General features: G+C 37.8%; 1 protein-coding gene across 1 annotated transcript in view; it reads left to right on the top strand.

The window, feature by feature from the left end:
- Positions 1-1,894: 1,894 nt before the first annotated feature.
- Positions 1,895-17,510, top strand: part of LOC135224230 (pro-resilin-like) — a 29,118-nt gene continuing 13,502 nt past the window's right edge. Inside the window, exon 1 of the mRNA XM_064263085.1 lies at positions 1,895-1,920. Within this exon, the coding sequence (XP_064119155.1) occupies positions 1,909-1,920 (12 nt within the window). The 5' untranslated portion in view covers positions 1,895-1,908. The remainder of the gene's footprint in view (positions 1,921-17,510) is intronic.

Genomic DNA, 17,510 nt, shown 5'->3' with positions numbered 1-17,510 from the left:
TCATAAAGGGAAAATGTGCAGCATCTTTTGTTCGAACATGCCAACTGCATAAGCACGGTTTGCATTTTATCAAGATTATTGTATTTTTCTTTTCTTCTTGATACTGTTGACACTCAGAAATTTCTGTGGGGAAAAGCCCATCGAGGTAGGAGAAAAAAAAACAATAAAAATAGAATAATATTAAAAATAAAAAGACATTTCCTTCACAAAAAGTTTAAGGAGCTTAGCTATCAAGTGATAGTAATCAGCACTTAAGGTTATTTATGAACTAATTAAGATAAACCATAAGGTAACCCCTAGTACATTCATACATTTAGAGACAGACAGAGTTAAAGGTTATGATTAACAAAAACCAGCAGACTCTGCACAGGCATATTTTGCTCTGCAGTTTGGTGGATTTTATGGCGCGTTTCTAAGGCATGTACACTTGAGACATTCTTTAATACTCGAGAACATATAAAGATACAGGAGACTTGTTCACGAATTAAATAAATGCAGGATCAACTAACTGCAATAGTTTTATCGATTTCTTTATGGAATTTAATTCGAGGCTCTCCTAGTGGCGGTAGGGGTTTTGGGGTTTTTTTTTTTTTTCGGGGGGGGGGGGGGGGGTCGAAGGCCCCAGATACGTTGTGAGGATCCTGAAATAGATACTACGAGTTGTTTGGTGTTCGTCAGGAATGTTCGTCAGGAAGGCTCTCTCTCTCTCTCTCTCTCTCTCTCTCTCTCTCTCTCTCTCTCTCTCCAAGAAGAATAGCAAAAGCCAACGTCAAAATGACAGCCAACCCTAATACGAGTACAACGACAAAAACAAAGCCACTTTACAAAGACCAATCAGTTTACTGTCAGCCTAGCAATCGCAAAAATTCTCTCTGAACAGAGACTGGTATCATTAAGAGCAGAGGTTTCCCAAAACCTTTTCTTGTCGTTCCCTACTTTTCATGCAGGATACTTTATTCCATCGCCCCCCAGCCACCTGTAAGATTGCCTTCACTGACTGCCTACCCACCAAACTCCTTTGATTTTACCGTCACGGCAGCAAAACAGTTTTGTAACTGGATATAATACAGGGACTGGCTCTTCGTAAACTCCTCAAAAATTAATCCGAAGCAGTACACAGTTTTAAGAGCGCTGAAAAGTATCACAACATATGGAATATTGCTAAATTAAATGACCAAGTTAATGTTATGAAGACGTCTTAGAGAAAGTACTCAAAATACAAAGTGGAAAGAAGACCAAATAAATCAGATATATTCTAAGACTGACAAAATCCAAATCAATATACACATACGGGGAAAAAAACCGTCAAAAACCCAACCCAAGAGGGGGACGCATGGCGTTTTTTTTTTTTTTTTTTAAATAGTATATCGCAGCCTCTAAATTAGAGTATATCCATCAGTAATACTTCCAAGAAGAACATACCAAAGATTTACAGAAGGCGAGATTCCCAAAAGAATACAGAAGCTGATATGCTGTCAAGAGAGTAGGAAAGTAGCACTAACGAATTGACACAATCAATATATTTCTATTCTGTATGTGTGTGTGTATGAGAGAGAGAGAGAGAGAGAGAGAGAGAGAGAGAGAGAGAGAGAGAGAACTAACATCTTTTGAAAACCATACATCAAAATTGCGGTCAGCAGACGAGCCTTAAGCTGTGGGGGAAAGAAATGGAAAGGGCACTGGAACATTTTTATTTTCCTGACTATTTTTATCTTCACAATATTCTCTCTCTCTCTCTCTCTCTCTCTCTCTCTCTCTCTCTCTCTCTCTCTTCTCTCTCTCCAACAATACAGATAGATAGGTGTGGTGTCAATACCTCTGGCCATGAAAACCGTGTATAAATTCCTCGGAAAACGACGAGTCTAATCAGATATCGTTTGTCTGCCGAAACAGATACAAGAAGACGCCATGTGCTCTAAGGTGAGACACCAAATTAAGGATTCTATATCCAAGTTCTACCTCTTGTTCGTTTCCCAAATTTCGAATGTGCCCTTAACTATCTAGAGTGCATATGGAATCAGTTTCAACTTTGACCAACCTGACATAAACGTAACATACTATTTTTGCTATCTGAACATGATAATAAGTGCTATTTACTCATGTTAATACAATTTAGAGTGAAAAAATGAAACCTTTAAGACTTCTTAGCTTACATTTCCGTAATTAGTTAAGATATCTTTTATTTCCTATCTTATCCACGACTTTGGTAGTGTAGTTAAAGAAATCCATATTACTCGTGATTTTCAAAGTTTCTTGTTATCCTCATTTAGAATTCAAATTTTAATTAAATAAAGTTTAACTTAATTAAAAATTTATTTACTAAATTTAATATTTCAACATCAGGCTAGGGTTATATCAGAAACCCAACTACTTTTATGGTTATAAATTAGAACACTATCAAAGAAGTGAGTACGTAACAACATGAAAATTAATATATAAAAAAATAGATGATATATCAGTGAAATGCAGTTGGAATGTATAAGCTATGATCACATAAACCTACAGCAATTCTAAATGAACAGAGAGAGAGAAAGAGAGAGAGAGAGAGAGAGAGAGAGAGAGAGTCTAAATCCTTTTGCACAGTATTATTAAGATTACTACATTAACCAATACTAATGATTGAATGATATCCTTGGTTCCTGCAGGTCCTACTTGCATCCTTCTGCCTTGCGGCTGTGGTGATGGGACGCCCTGATGGCTCCCATGCCCCTGGAGGGTACGGGTATGCTGACTGCCCCAAACATCAACAGAGCTACGAGGTATAAGCGTTTTTTTTTTTTTTTTTTTTTTTTGTTTTTTTTTTTTTTTTTTTTTTTTTGTGGATTCAAATCAAATCAGTAGATTTAAGTAGAAATTTGTTTCTTTTAATAACTAAGGAACATACCTGTTAAGGAAAGCATTGTCATAATGATAAATAATCATTATAAACAAGTGCATAGCACAGGGTAAATATTGATAATGTTTTAATTGCCTTTTCAAACCAACAGGGTAGGGGAGGCCCATTCGATTTACTCCTTTTTACGCACGTCGTCAAGGACAACTACCAAAACCTCGACTTCGGTCACAAGTCCACCTCCGACGGGAAGGTGGTGACCGGCGACTACCACGTCTCCTCCCGACGGTCGCAATCAGACCGTCGTTTACACCGCCGACGGCTACAACGGCTACCAAGCTCAGGTTGCTTACCACGGAGAAGCAGGTACCCCGAAGTCAAACCCTATGCCCCTGCCCCATCCTACGGCGCCCTGCTCCTCCTACGGGGTCCCTAAACACACTTACAAAGAACCTGGCCCGGTTTATGGAACCCCAGCTCCCATCTACTAAGAAACTAGAAGCTCTCTGTGACTTTCCCGGTCACTGAACTGTTTATTTCTAGAGACTCCTGTAGTTTATTCATCAGATAAATAAATAGAAACTGAATGGCTTTGGTTTCTGTCACCTACTCTTATCATTTAAGGAAATAGTCAAGATGTCATTAACTATGGAATTAAGTGAAAAAAGCTACAATCAACATCTGGGACTTCGCTCATCATTCATAATCTTCGTCAATTTAACTGCTTAACATCTGTTCCATTACCATTTTTCCTTAATTGTGTGGTAATTTGATATTATAAACTGAAATCCGCCTACGAAGAAAGAAAACTCAGGTGATTTTGAATACGTTTTGTATGATTTCAAAACTACATTATCTGAATTTCCCGCTACGTAGGAAAACTCCTACGTAGAAAACTCGTGAATTAAATTCGATCGATCACACACTGTTGCAAAGTCATCATCATAGCACCTATAGAAGAATAACTGAGCCTACTGAAGAAGTTTCATCCATCTTGCAGAACTCAGTCAATCAAGATCGATATCATTAGCTTTCTTTCGTTTTCAAAACAGAATCGGGGAATATTACACACACTTCAGCCTTTGAGACTCAAAAACCTCTTACTCCATATGCCTTCAAAAAAGGGGAAATGGTGCAAATAGTTGTGTTTCAACAGCGTGCCGAATGTATAAGTACATTGTTTATTTTATCATCATTGCCATAAATTTTTCCGCTTCTAGTTTTTATCGCTGAAACATCTGGATATTTCAGTAAGGGGAATCGGGATTTTATTCACTATCAGAGAAAAATAATTCCGTAGAAGTTGGCGAAAATCAAGAAAACATAACAAACAAGGCTATTTTTTTTTTTCAAATAAACGGCTAAAGCAGACGGTAACTTACATTATCACTTAGACAACTAGAAACTGTTTGTTTTTTATATGGTGTTTTTACGTTACATGGAACCAGTGGTTATTCAGCAACGGGACCAACGGCTTTACGTGACTTCCGAACCACGTCTAGAGTGAACTTCTATCACCAGAAATACACATCTGACTAACCAATAGAGCAGATTTCCCAGTTGAAATGTCGTCTTGCACTTTAGTAGATTTTATGAAGAGTTCCTGAACCATGGGCACTCACCGATGGCAATTTTTAATTAATTGAGTGCTAAATTTATTGCCACTTTGTTATGGAACATCTGATCTGTGAATCGGGTAATAAATTTATTGTTACTTTGTCTTTTATACATCTGACCTGTGCATTTTATGTAAATTTGCTTCATAAATAGAGAGAAGCACCTTTAACATCAACCAACTTGAACCGTAATTTTTTGGCGATTTCTTCAAGGAGTTTGATTTGAAGGTCACCAGCTGGTGGCGGGGTGTCAGGGGTCGAAATCCCCGGTTAAGTAGGGAGGAATACGGTAACGATGCTCATGTTAGGTTAAGTCACGACAAAACTATGAGTTGTTAGGTGTTCGTCTGTGAAGTTCTCTTCCATTTCTCTTCACGAAAGGATCATAAAAGCCTACTGAAAACTGTGACATTGCGTCGCCCTATTTTCATGCTATTTTTTAAACGATTTTTTAAAATAAAGTCACTCATCAAAAAGAGGACTAAGAAAAAACAAAAATAATGTATTAACTGTGAGCCTAGTGCGCAAACTTCCAACATTTTTTTTTTTATCTTTTATTAGAAAAATACGTTCATGCAGAATACAGTTATTTCATAGTATTTACATATTTTACAATGGTAATTTTTCTTTTTACCAGGACAACAGATTAGAGGCTATAAAATAAAAGACGGTGTCAATAAGAGCATCATACAGGGCATCGCAGCAGTCACGGCTTAATGTAGAGAACTCTAGAACTGGATTTACTGCAGGGACAAGTTAGCAATGGTCAGGCTTTTCATTTTAAAAAATCCCTTTCGGTTAACATATATGAAAATATATTAATTCCGAGGTAGAGCAAATTAGATATTAATGGGCATTTATAGCTTAATGCGTATATAGGAATAACGTGATGTGACAAGACTCTTAATTAACTGCTCTAAAAGTAATCCTGAGTGATACACAATTTCATAGCAAAACAAAACACCATTCCTATAGAATATTGCAAGTTCAACAAGACCACATTGATATTATCAGGATGATTCACGGCACATCTTCAAAATTTCGAAAAACAAATTGAAAAGTGGATTAAATAAATGAAAAACAATATGAAAATTTACAAAATATACATCAATACGTACATAAGTAAACCCAAATAATAATAATAATTAATAATAATAATAATAATAATAATAATAATAATAATAATAATAATAATATAATAATAATACTCTTCGTAGTAGCCATGATTCCCATGACAAAAGTACTACAGAAGATGGATGCCGGGTACCAACTCAAGAAAAGAGGCAACAGAATCAACATCTGATGTTCATGGACGACATCAAGCTGTATGGTAAGAGCATCAAGGAAATAGATACCCTAATCCAGACTGTAAGGATTGTATCTGGGGGACATCAGGATGGAGTTTGGAATAGAAAAAATGCGCCTTAGTCAACATACAAAAGGGCAAAGTAACAAGAACTGAAGGGATAAAAGCTACCAGATGGGAGCAACATCAAACACATAGATGAGACTGGATACAAATACCTGGGGATAATGGAAGGAGGGGATATAAAACACCAAGAGATGAAGGACACGATCAAGAAAGAATATATGCAGAGACTCAAGGCGATACTCAAGTCAAAACTCAACGCCGGAAATATGATAAAAGCCATAAAACACATGGCAGTGCCAGTAATCAGATACAGCGCAGGAATAGTGGAATGGACGAAGGCAGAACTTCGCAGCATAGATCAGAAAAACCAGGAAACATATGACAATACACAAAGCACTACACCCAAGAGCAAATACGGACAGACTATACATAACACGAAAGGAAGGAGGGAGAGGACTACTAAGTATAGAGGATTGCGTCAACATCGAGAACAGAGCACTGGGGCAATATCTGAAAACCAGTGAAGACGAGTGGCTAAAGAGTGCATGGGAAGAAGGACTATTAAAAGTAGACGAAGACCCACAAATATACAGAGACAGGAAAATGACAAACAACAGAGGACTGGCACAACAAACCAATGCACGGACAATACATGAGACAGACTAAAGAACTAGCCAGCGATGACATGTTGCAATGGCTACAGAGGGGAGAGCTAAAGAAGGAAACTGAAGGAATGATAACAGCGGCACAAGATCAGGCCCTAAGAACCAGATATGTTCAAAGAAACGATAGACGGAAATAACATCTCTCCCATATGTAGGAAGTGCAATACGAAAAATGAAACCATAAACCACATAGCAAGCGAATGTCCGACACTTGCACAGAACCAGTACAAAAAGAGGCATGATTCAGTGGCAAAAGCCCTCCACTGGAGCCTGTGCAAGAAACATCAGCTACCTTGCAGTAATAAGTGGTACGAACACCAACCTGAAGGAGTGATAGAAAACGATCACGCAAAGATCCTCTGGGACTATGGTATCAGAACAGATAGGGTGATACGTGCAAATAGACCAGACGTGACGCTGATTGACAAAATCAAGAAGAAAGTATCACTCATTGATGTCGCAATTACCATGGGACACCAGAGTTGAAGAGAAAGAGAGGGAAAAAATGGATAAGTATCAAGATCTGAAAATAGAAATAAGAAGGATATGGGATATGCCAGTGGAAATTGTACCCATAATCATAGGAGCACTAGGCACAATCCCAAGATCCCTGAAAAGGAATCTAGAAAAACTAGAGGCTCCAGGACTCATGCAGAAGAGTGTGATCCTAGAAACGGCGCACATAGTAAGAAAAGTGATGGACTCCTAAGGGAGGCAGGATGCAAACCCGGAACCCCACACTATAAATACCACCCAGTCGAATTGAAGGACTGTGATAGAGCACAAAAAAAAAAAATAATAATAATAATAAAAGACATAGACTAGGTCCATGACGTTATGAAATATCACTGCAGCATCGAAATTTGAGACCATCGCCATCACCTTTGCTTCCAAGTAGAATATTCCAGGACTTTACAGAAAAGGTACTTGAAGTCCGTTGTTACTGGGCAGTGCAACAAAGATGGCATCTTTACAAGGCTGTAGATACAGGTGGCAAACAGGAGGCGAATTGGCAAAGTTCCTGTCGTAAAAGAATTATGGAAGATAGCAATCAAAATACCTTCCCATGACGGTCTAAATCACGACTACCATGACCGTGGAAATAGAAAATAAAAGCATCAGGCTATTCTGTTTAAAAGACAGAAATATCAAGAGGTGGTGAACTCCAGACAGGAAACATTTCAAGAACTGTAAAACGAAAGATCTGAAGCCGAAGGATTTACAGATATCATCTTTGTAAACATTGTTAGCCTTGAGAACAATGACTACCTTTTTTTTTACAGCACTGGATGTGTCTTCCTAGGACCAGCTATCACGTCTGCAGTAAACGCTAAAAAATTAAGAAGCTCCGAGAATACTTTGTTTGTATGGTGTTTTTTACGTTGCATGGAACCAGTGATTATTCAGCAACGGGACCAACGGCTTTACGTGACTCCGAAACCACGTCGAGAGTGTAACTTCTATCACCAGAAATACACATCTCTCACCCCTCAGTGGAACGCCCGAGAATCGAACTCGCGGCCACGAAGTGGCACGCAAAAACCGTACCGACCACGCCACTGAGGCGCTCTCCGAGAAACAGTGCACCTGCCCTGTGAAAGGTTAGACACGGGAGGTCTAAATAATGAAATCTCTGCAGTTCTCATCATTTACAAAATGTCAATACGATGAAGTTAGCATTTACGAATTTTATATATGAAAGTATCCTACTATACTTCTTGGTACTTTCACGACAACAACTGTCAGAGGAAACTTCCCTATTTCCGTTTAATTGTTAGCGTCATCCAACCAAACAAAACAAGTCTAAAGTCAGTGGATAATTCAAAGGATTGAGATGGATTAAGACTTGCTGGCTGCGAGTCTAAGCAAAGATTTTTTATTTCCAAGTCAAATCAAGGAACATGACCATAAAATCACACCCTTTTCTAACACCTGTTTCTTTTGGCTCGCCAACGATCTCTTTTCAGTCAACAAATAAGCTGTCTTTTCCTCCTTCCAGTGAGGCACAAATTCCTAGACTAGGTGAGAGAAAGGAGAATGACTGAGGGAAAATAAAAATCCGGTCATCACTAGGCGTGGCGTCGTTTAAATCCGGCCATGAAAAGGTTGTATATAAAGTTTGCAACGGACGGGTGTATTCGAACATTGCTTGTTTGCCGAGGCTAAGACAAAGAGCCGACATGTACACCAAGGTGAGAGAGAGAGAGAGAGAGAGAGAGAGAGAGAGAGAGAGAAGGGAAGAGTCTCTAATACTCAGTCAAAATTTTGTTTTTTGCTCATCAGTGCATATAGATTAAATTGTTGAATGTGATTTGCATACTGTTGTTAAGAAGAGAGAGAGAGAGAGCGAGAGAGAGAGAAGACCGAGATGAGAGAGAGAGAGAGAGGCAAAGAGGGGAAGAGTCTCTGACAATCAAAATTTCGTTCATTTCTCATCAGTGCAAATCGATTTTTATAATTGAAGTGATTTGCATACTGTTATTAAGGAGAGAGAGAGAGAGAGAGAGAGAGAGAGAGAGAGAGAGAGAGAAGGTACGATCATCTGATATTCAGTCAGTTTTTGCTCTTCCTCATCAATATACATCGATTAATCGCTAAGTGTTTGCATATTGTTATCTCTTTAGACTGCCAAATACTTTTCACACCTTAAAGGACAGAATGACATTTCATTAATTTGTTATAATTTCTAATGACTTTTGCCGGATAATATTAAAATGCACAGGCATAATCTCATTGAAATCAGAAAATATGGGTTATTTGTTTCGAGTTACGATGCAAATCCTGCAATATTTCCACGGCCTTCCTATTTTAAATGTATAACTTATGTAGTTTAGCATAAAGAAATACCCAGATGAGAAATGCGAGACTTTGCTTAATATATCCAAAATGTTTTTGCATTTCGCGTTTTTCACGGAATTTAAAGTAGCAACGAGAGAGTGAAAATTACATTTCTTCCCGTTGTCAAGGTCTACTATTCACTTTTGTAACCTTTTATCCACGAATTTCACTTCATAACCACCAATTTTGACACCAGGTTATAATTGCGTCTTGCTGCATTGTGGCTTTGGCGATGGGACGCCCTGATGGCACCCCTGCCCACCCTGGGGGGTATGGGTACGAATCCCCCAAGCATCAGCCGAGCTACGGTCATCAAGAGACATACGAGGTAAGTTGAATCACTTGTCAAACTTTCTTTTTAATGTTTTAAATCATTCATTCCTGACATACTTATATAAACATTTTATACAAATTATTAGTAGGTAATATGGTTTATGTAGCAAACTCATTTGAATGCCATTGAGAACTGATTTACAGGGTTGAATACTGAATCATATGTTTTGATAATAAAATCAGTAGGGAAGGCCATTTGACTACATACTATATATATATATATATATATATATATATATATATATATATATATATATATATATATATATGTATATATATATATATATATATATATATATATATATATATATATATATACGTATATATATATATATATATATATATATATATATATGTATATATATATACTATATATATATATATATATATATATATATATATATATATATGTGTGTGTGTGTGTGTGTATATATGTGTGTGTGTGTGTGTGTACTTTACCTATATTAATACTGTTGCAAAAGTGAAGCATATTATAAGCCCTAGTTTTTTTCATAAGTAAATACCAAGGATTAATAGTTAAATTTACACATTATTTTCAACAGAAAGGGATGCCATTCGACTACTCCTACGTCGTCAAGGACAACTACCAAAACCTCGACTTCGGTCACAAGTCCACCTCCGACGGGAAGGTGTGACGGCGACTACCGCGTCCTCCCTCCACCCCGACGGTCGCAATCAGACCGTCGTCTACACCGCCGACGGCTACAACGGCTACCAGGCTCAGTTGCTTACCCACGGAGAAGCCAGGTACCCCGAGGCCAAGCCCTATGCCCTGCTCCATCCTACGGTGCCCCTAAACCCGCTTACAAAGCACCTGCCCCAGTCTATGGAGCCCAGCTCCAACTTACGAAGAACCCAAAGCTCTATATGGTGCTCCCGAGTACTGAAATATATAGCTCCTGTAGTTTTTTCTATTTATTGATGCGTGGAAATAAAGCAAAGAAATTAAAACTTCTTTTTTTTCTAAATCACACAAACATAATTCACTACTCTTTGAAAATGCAAGGATATTCGACATGATTAAAAAAAAAAAAATTTGTCACCTCATTTTCTCTTGACGCTGAATAACAACTAAGATTCAAGGCTGATGCTCGTATTTATATTCAGAAGTCTTGGGGGACACTATCGTAGATTCACATGAACCGTGCATTTGATGTCTAGGCCAGTTTTACTTACGACGCTCCTGATTGGCTGTTGATAAGCCAATCACAGGGCTGGAAACTTTGTTCTCTCGAGTGTTCACATAGGCAGGATGTATGTTCCACCTCTCTGACGGTTACGTCTTTCAAAACTATTCCTCAGGAGAGGTGGAACATGGCAACATACATCCTGCCTATGTGAACTTTCTCGAGAGACTGAGACTTTCCAGCCCTGTGACTGGCTTATCAACAGCCAATCAGGAGGCGTCGTAAGGAACGGGCCTAAACATCAGATGCACGTTTCATGTTGGATCTACTATAGTCTTTTATCAGTACCGTTCAAAACACTTCGATTCGATCAACTAACGAACACGATTTGTTGTTCAGTGATAAATTTGTGATCAACCTGCGTTGTTGTTGTTGCTACTTTACCTGAGAAATCAGGTAAGTTATGAGTCATGATGTCCAAACATTATTCAGATTCAATATATCTGCTTTTTCGTTATGATTTACTAGGTATATATGACAAGAACTGTAAATCATAGAAAAAATAAAAAAAAGTAAAATATGCAGTTCGAGTATTCTGTACAGCGCATAATGCTATATGAAACTCTCAGCCATCGCCCAGTGACTCTCAGCCTGCCATGGTGGCCTGTGTTGTTGCAGTGCCAGACGCACGATCATGGCTAACTTTAACCTTAAATAAAATAAGAAAAAAACTACCGAATCTAGAGGGGTACAGTTTGTTATGTTTGATGATTGAAGGGTGGATGACCAACAGACCCAAATTTGCAGCCCTCTAGCCTCCGTAGTTTTATAAGCTCTGAGGGCGGACAGGAAAAGTGCGGACGTAAAGACAAAGCCGTCTCAATAGTTTTCTTTTACAGGTTTATCTGAAATTACATCCTCTATCATAAAACTCACAAATATTCACATAAAACGATCTGTGGGTTCCATAATATTAATTTCAATTAGACATTGGTTTTTCTCTGTAGTTAATATGAAATAATGAAGAAAATATCTTAAGCTAAGAAGAGTGTTTTCTTCCACCTACCGAGGCGTTTCTCTTGCTCGGTTGCACTCTCTCTCTCTCTCTCTCTCTCTCTCTTCTCTCTCTCTCTTACTCACACACACAAACGCATGCAAGACAAACAAAATCATATATATATAGTATAGATATATAGACCTATATATATATATATATATATATATATATATATAGATAATATATATATATATATATTAATTGCTACGTTTATTTATCTTTTCGTCTACCCAGCATTTAAGTAATTATTTTGATTTGTAAAATGGCAGCCATATTCCTCCAAATATCAGCTGATTTTTTAGGCAGGAAACCAAAACACGCCAGCCAGAGATAGGGAGTTCCTGCGAGAAGGGGGAAAATAGACTCTTGTCAGCTTTAGGGACGTATCTCAAAGGGAAGGATGTAGGCAGACTGGTACTTCTTAGGCCTATATCTTAAGCTCTTTTTCCTGTGAACCCTCTGCTGGCTGTATGTTCTGTTTCCAGGATTGCCCTGCTCGTGGGGGGTTAAGCTGACCCCCAACACCCATGAAAGACACCTGCGATCTTCCTCAGTCAGCTCCAGTCGTGACCTCGGACGGATGTCTCCAACCAGCCTTCCCCCTTAGGCCTAACGGCGTACTGGCGCGCCAAGAGACCCAGACCTGAGACAAAGCCGGACGCCACATTTTCTACAAAGGTCCACACTGATCATGGCATCCAGGTACGTCTTGTGAAACAGCATATTGCCAGTTCCTTACATCCTAGTGCCTATTTACTCTCCCCATTTTCCCATTTTCAAACTCCAACCTCAAAAGAACTCATCCCTTTTTGTTCACCTCTCACTGCCTCATGGCCGCATGTTTCCCTTGTGTGATCGTCCCAGACCAATGAAGTCTTCAGTGCATACCTCAGTGAAACATTAGAGTTCCTTTGCCCCAGTGTTAGAGAACTGAATAATCGTAACTTGTGCAAAAAGTCCTTGTTCTTTTATCTTGTCTAATCTGGATCTTTTTCAGATCCCCTGAGTCACGTGTCAAGTCTGTCCGCCCGCAAGTGTTGCATTACCACAAGATATCGAAACCCAGCTTTTATTACGTGAATCACATTTTAGCCAGCTATCCATTTGTGAGAGACATTTGGGTCCCAACGTGTGGACACACTGCATTCACTTTTCTCCAGGCCAGTACGGGCCTCTGTAAATAAAATAGATGTAAAGTAATTAGCAGAGTTCTGGTGACCTTCTCCTCTAGAGTAAATTATCACTGTAAATCCTTTTTATGGTAAGTTCAAGTAATTCATTCTATTTTTCCCTCAACTATTCCTGTTTACGTATTGGAGTCTCTTTCAAGGCCAGGCCCATACGTAACAATATATATATATATATATATATATATATATATATATATCTATATATATATATATAAAGGAAGAGGTGTCCAATCAGACGACAGTCATGTACACGTGTTTTATTATTAAGAAACGTTTCATGTTGTCACCAACACATCATCAGTCTGCAATTGAAATTCAACATTAAAATAAAACTTAAAAATTACAATTAAAATTACAATAAAATTTAAAAAAAAATAATCAGAACGTTAAAATAGAGAATGATAAGAAAACTACCTATTCATAAAGAAGGAAAGAGCTGAGTGACTAAAAACGGTAAGGTCTGCATACAACGTAAACCTCACGCCAGAGAGAGAGGAGATGACGAAGTGTTGGAGTTTAAACTAGGTGAAAGGTGCTTAATAAACAATGACTCAAGGGTAGTTAGATGGGCAGTTTGCTTTGTGGTGCCAATTATAGAAAAATGTTTCTTTTCGATAGTAACCTTACAACTCTTGGATGTATTTTTTATATTAGAGAACTCGGGATTAGAGATTCTGGACCCAGTTCTATAACTTAATCCCAAATGGCTGTAATAACGGACTTGTAACAGTCTCCGTGAAGAACCAACATAAATACCAAGACATCTTGGGCATTCAAATTTATATATGATATTGGACTTCATGAAATCCTGTAATTTGTCCTTGTAATTAAAAAACCCTCCAATTTTTTGTGGATTCATGGGAATAAGATTAAGTTTCAAAAAACCAAATTCCTTTTCAATAATATTTCTAACTTTTACACGTAAACTGTCTGAATGAATAAATGGGATGGGTGCATACATAGTTAACTTAGGTACCTTAAAATTAAGGTTGGGTGCTGACAGATACCTCGTTAGCAATTTACTAATAATGTTAAAAACCAGCTTTTTTTTCGGAAACGAGTTCTTAACAAAATATTCTAAAGAAACTCGACGTCAAGATGAAAGGAGAGCCAATCAGATGTGTACCGAAGGGCCCTAAAGACCAAAGTAGATATAGCATAATCTTAAAATTACGGAAAACACGAGCTAAAAAAGTTGTTTCCGAGCCCAGTGAAGGTACTCTTTCTAAAAACACTTGTGTTGAAAAGGTGGTTATCTCTAGTTATTTTTATATCCAAAAAGGCCAGGGAGTCATCTTTCTCATTTTCCAACGTAAATTTAATGTTAGGATGGGCTTCATTTACGTAATCTAAAAAATGCTGGCATTGCCACGAAAATTTAAATAAGGCAAAAGTATCGTCAACATATCTTCGATAAAAAAGTGGCTTAAAATTCCCAGGACAATCATTAAGAAAATTCTCCTCCAAATGTCCCATAAAAAATTGGCAAACAACGGTCCCAAAGGAGAACCCATGGCAACCCCTCTGCCTGCAGAAGAGCTGCCCATTAAAAACAAAGGTGGCATCTTGCACAGCAAGTTCCAAAAATGTTTAAAAGTTGCCTATTAAAACCACAGAAGGTCTCATCATTACTAAAAACTTTATCCAAAATGATTTCAATTGTCTGAGAAACAGGGACGTTAGTGAACAATGATTCAACGTCCAAACTGGCCATATACAAATCACCATCCTGTAAAATAATTTCTTGCTGAAATACATAACCATTCTTTAACGAATATTTAGAGTAAGCATATTCATTGAGTATTTTGACTAAGAATTTGGAAATATTATACGTCGGGGCTATTATATGCGGACATTATCGGTCTCAATGGTATACCGTCTTTGTGTATTTTTGGAAGTCCATACCGAATGCCAAGGAAGACCCGGTAACAAGTAGTTTCTTGGTAGAACATCATCAGAAATAACTTTTTCCTGTTTAAGCTTTCTAAGAAAGCGATTGTCTTGTCTTCTTTTTTATAAATATCAACAAGTTGGTTTTCACATTCAGTTTATTTAAATTTAGAGCCATCAGACAAAATAACTTTCATTTTTTCTAGATAATCAGACCTTGTCCAGAATCACTATTCCTTTCCCTTTATCTGGTTTACATATTACTAAGTTATCATTTTTACCCAACCTTCTAAGAATTTCAGAGTCCTCCTTTCTGAAGTAAAGGGGCCCATTTCACCCTGAGTTTTCTGTAATTATCATGTAACAGTGATGATAGTTTCTGCTGAAGAACTGCCATATTTAAATTACCATAATTGAAAATTTTAAGTCTATGGAAAAGCACCGGAAAATAAAAGAATGCAAAAATTGGGTCTATATGAAGGCAAACAGAAATCCAATCCAAGTGACAACAAAAATTCCTCTCTCTTTGACAAGACATATTTAGAGTAGTTAAAAATACATGAATGTCCATTATCCAACTTATATAATTTATATATAATATATTTATATATCATATTATATATCTATATATATATATATATATATATATATATATATAATGATATATATTATATAATATATATATAATTCATATGCATTTATTTCATGGCGATAAAGTGTTACGTCCGGTCTGACTTGGCCTATTACCTTTCTGGAAATACTGAAGAACAATCAAGATTCCGGAATGTACTTTACCCATCCGGCTGATATGCCTTTGATAATAATTCTCTAGGAAAGATAAAAATGAAAAGTTTTCATAAAGTATTCATAGATAGTAACTGATACGTCGATATATATATATATTATTCAAAATTCCACCTTGCCTCCTCCCGAAAATACATTTACATTGAAAATTTAGGCCTTGACTCGAGGACGAGGGGTTTTGAACAAGAAAAAAAAAGGTTGAAAAACTAAACTTTCCAGGCATAAGGCCAGGGTTACTGAAGAGGAGGAGTTTACATAAAAGCTGGACTCTAGTTTTAAAAGCACTGTATTTACATAAATTTACAGAGGTCCAGGAAACACAAGGGTAGGAGAACTTCTCTCAGTCTACCTGAACACGTGGGGGAGCAGCCCGGTCACGTGTTTAGGAAAATTGTGCAACGGAGCAAAATTGCAAGCTTCGGATGACTTTCAGTTCTACCACAGCCAGGCACAGCGTTTGTCTGCAAGTAGAGGGGGCAAGGCATAAGGCAGGGCACACGTGGGAAACTTTACTCACTGTTTTCTCTCAATCAAAAGGCCACTCAGGGGGTGAATGAAATGACTGGGAAATTTACACAGCAGGAACTATTTCGTGGCTTAAATTCACTGGGGGAAATATTACGAGTATCCACAGGGAGTAATTACAAAGAACTGAGCCCAGATGGCAAGGGAATGAAACACTGCACAAGTTGCCTTGGAAAATGAAATAAAATACAGACAAAGATAAAACACTTCCCTGGTTGAAATGGAATTTCCCATACAGTACCTTTAGTGAGGATGCAGGATGTCTTCTTCTCTAAGTCTGGACATTATGGACTTTAAAAATATACTTGGGCTTCCAAAGCATGGAAACTCAGGCCCAGGAGGGGGAGGGTGGGGGGGGGGGGGGGGGGGGGCAGCGGCAGCGGCATCTGGTAAGGGGCCAGTGGTCTGACCTAACATAGGTCCCGTGGTCTTCTGAGAATCTTCTGAGGCTGGGCTGCTGCTTTCCAGGGGGTAATTCCAAGCACCAATGGGAGAAGAGGATAGCTTTACAAAAGAAAAAGGAGAATGGATTCCTCCAAGGTCGAAGGGGCAACTCGTATAGGTTCCTTAAACTTGGGTAAAAGACTGTTTATTTCCTTGTTTCTGGCTGAAATCTTGAACACCTCCCCATTCTAGAGGACATTTCAACCCTGGACCGGTTGGAATGGACAAGACAAGCCAGAAAGAAGGACCAATTGCAATATAGATTACTGAGCTTCCATTCTCCCTTGAGTAGACTTATAATATAAGCAATATTCAAAATCTGCCAATTATAATATTCATGAAGTCTTACTCGACAGGCAGAGAATTAAGCAAAATGAAGTGTGACTTGACTAAAGATTAACTTTCTATATTCAAATACACTTAAAATATGAAGCCACACTGAGAATAACAATGAACAACAATAAGTGGTTAGATATTTAATTAGACCTACTGGTAAGTTACATCCTACATAATACTACTAACTGAGTTGTTCAGCACATCTTATCTGTCTACCCTGATGGATTGATATGACACGTTCAGGTGTGTTAATGGCCCTATAGTTTCATGAAGTTACTTTGTCTCGTAACAAGACGACATCTAACAGTATTAATTATATCAGCACTAACATTAGTGCACTAACAAGGGGAAAATTAATGGAGTAATTCTTCGTAGGGATTAAATAAGAAAGCACACACACAGATAAGATAAGAAACGAAATGTAAATTTGTTCAAAACAACGTCAATCTCACAAAATAT

This window comes from Macrobrachium nipponense, chromosome 10, assembly GCF_015104395.2.
Source record: "Macrobrachium nipponense isolate FS-2020 chromosome 10, ASM1510439v2, whole genome shotgun sequence".
Lineage (NCBI taxonomy): Eukaryota > Metazoa > Arthropoda > Malacostraca > Decapoda > Palaemonidae > Macrobrachium > Macrobrachium nipponense.
Note: the sequence above shows the minus strand (reverse complement) of the source record. Positions and strands in the feature narration are given on the sequence as shown.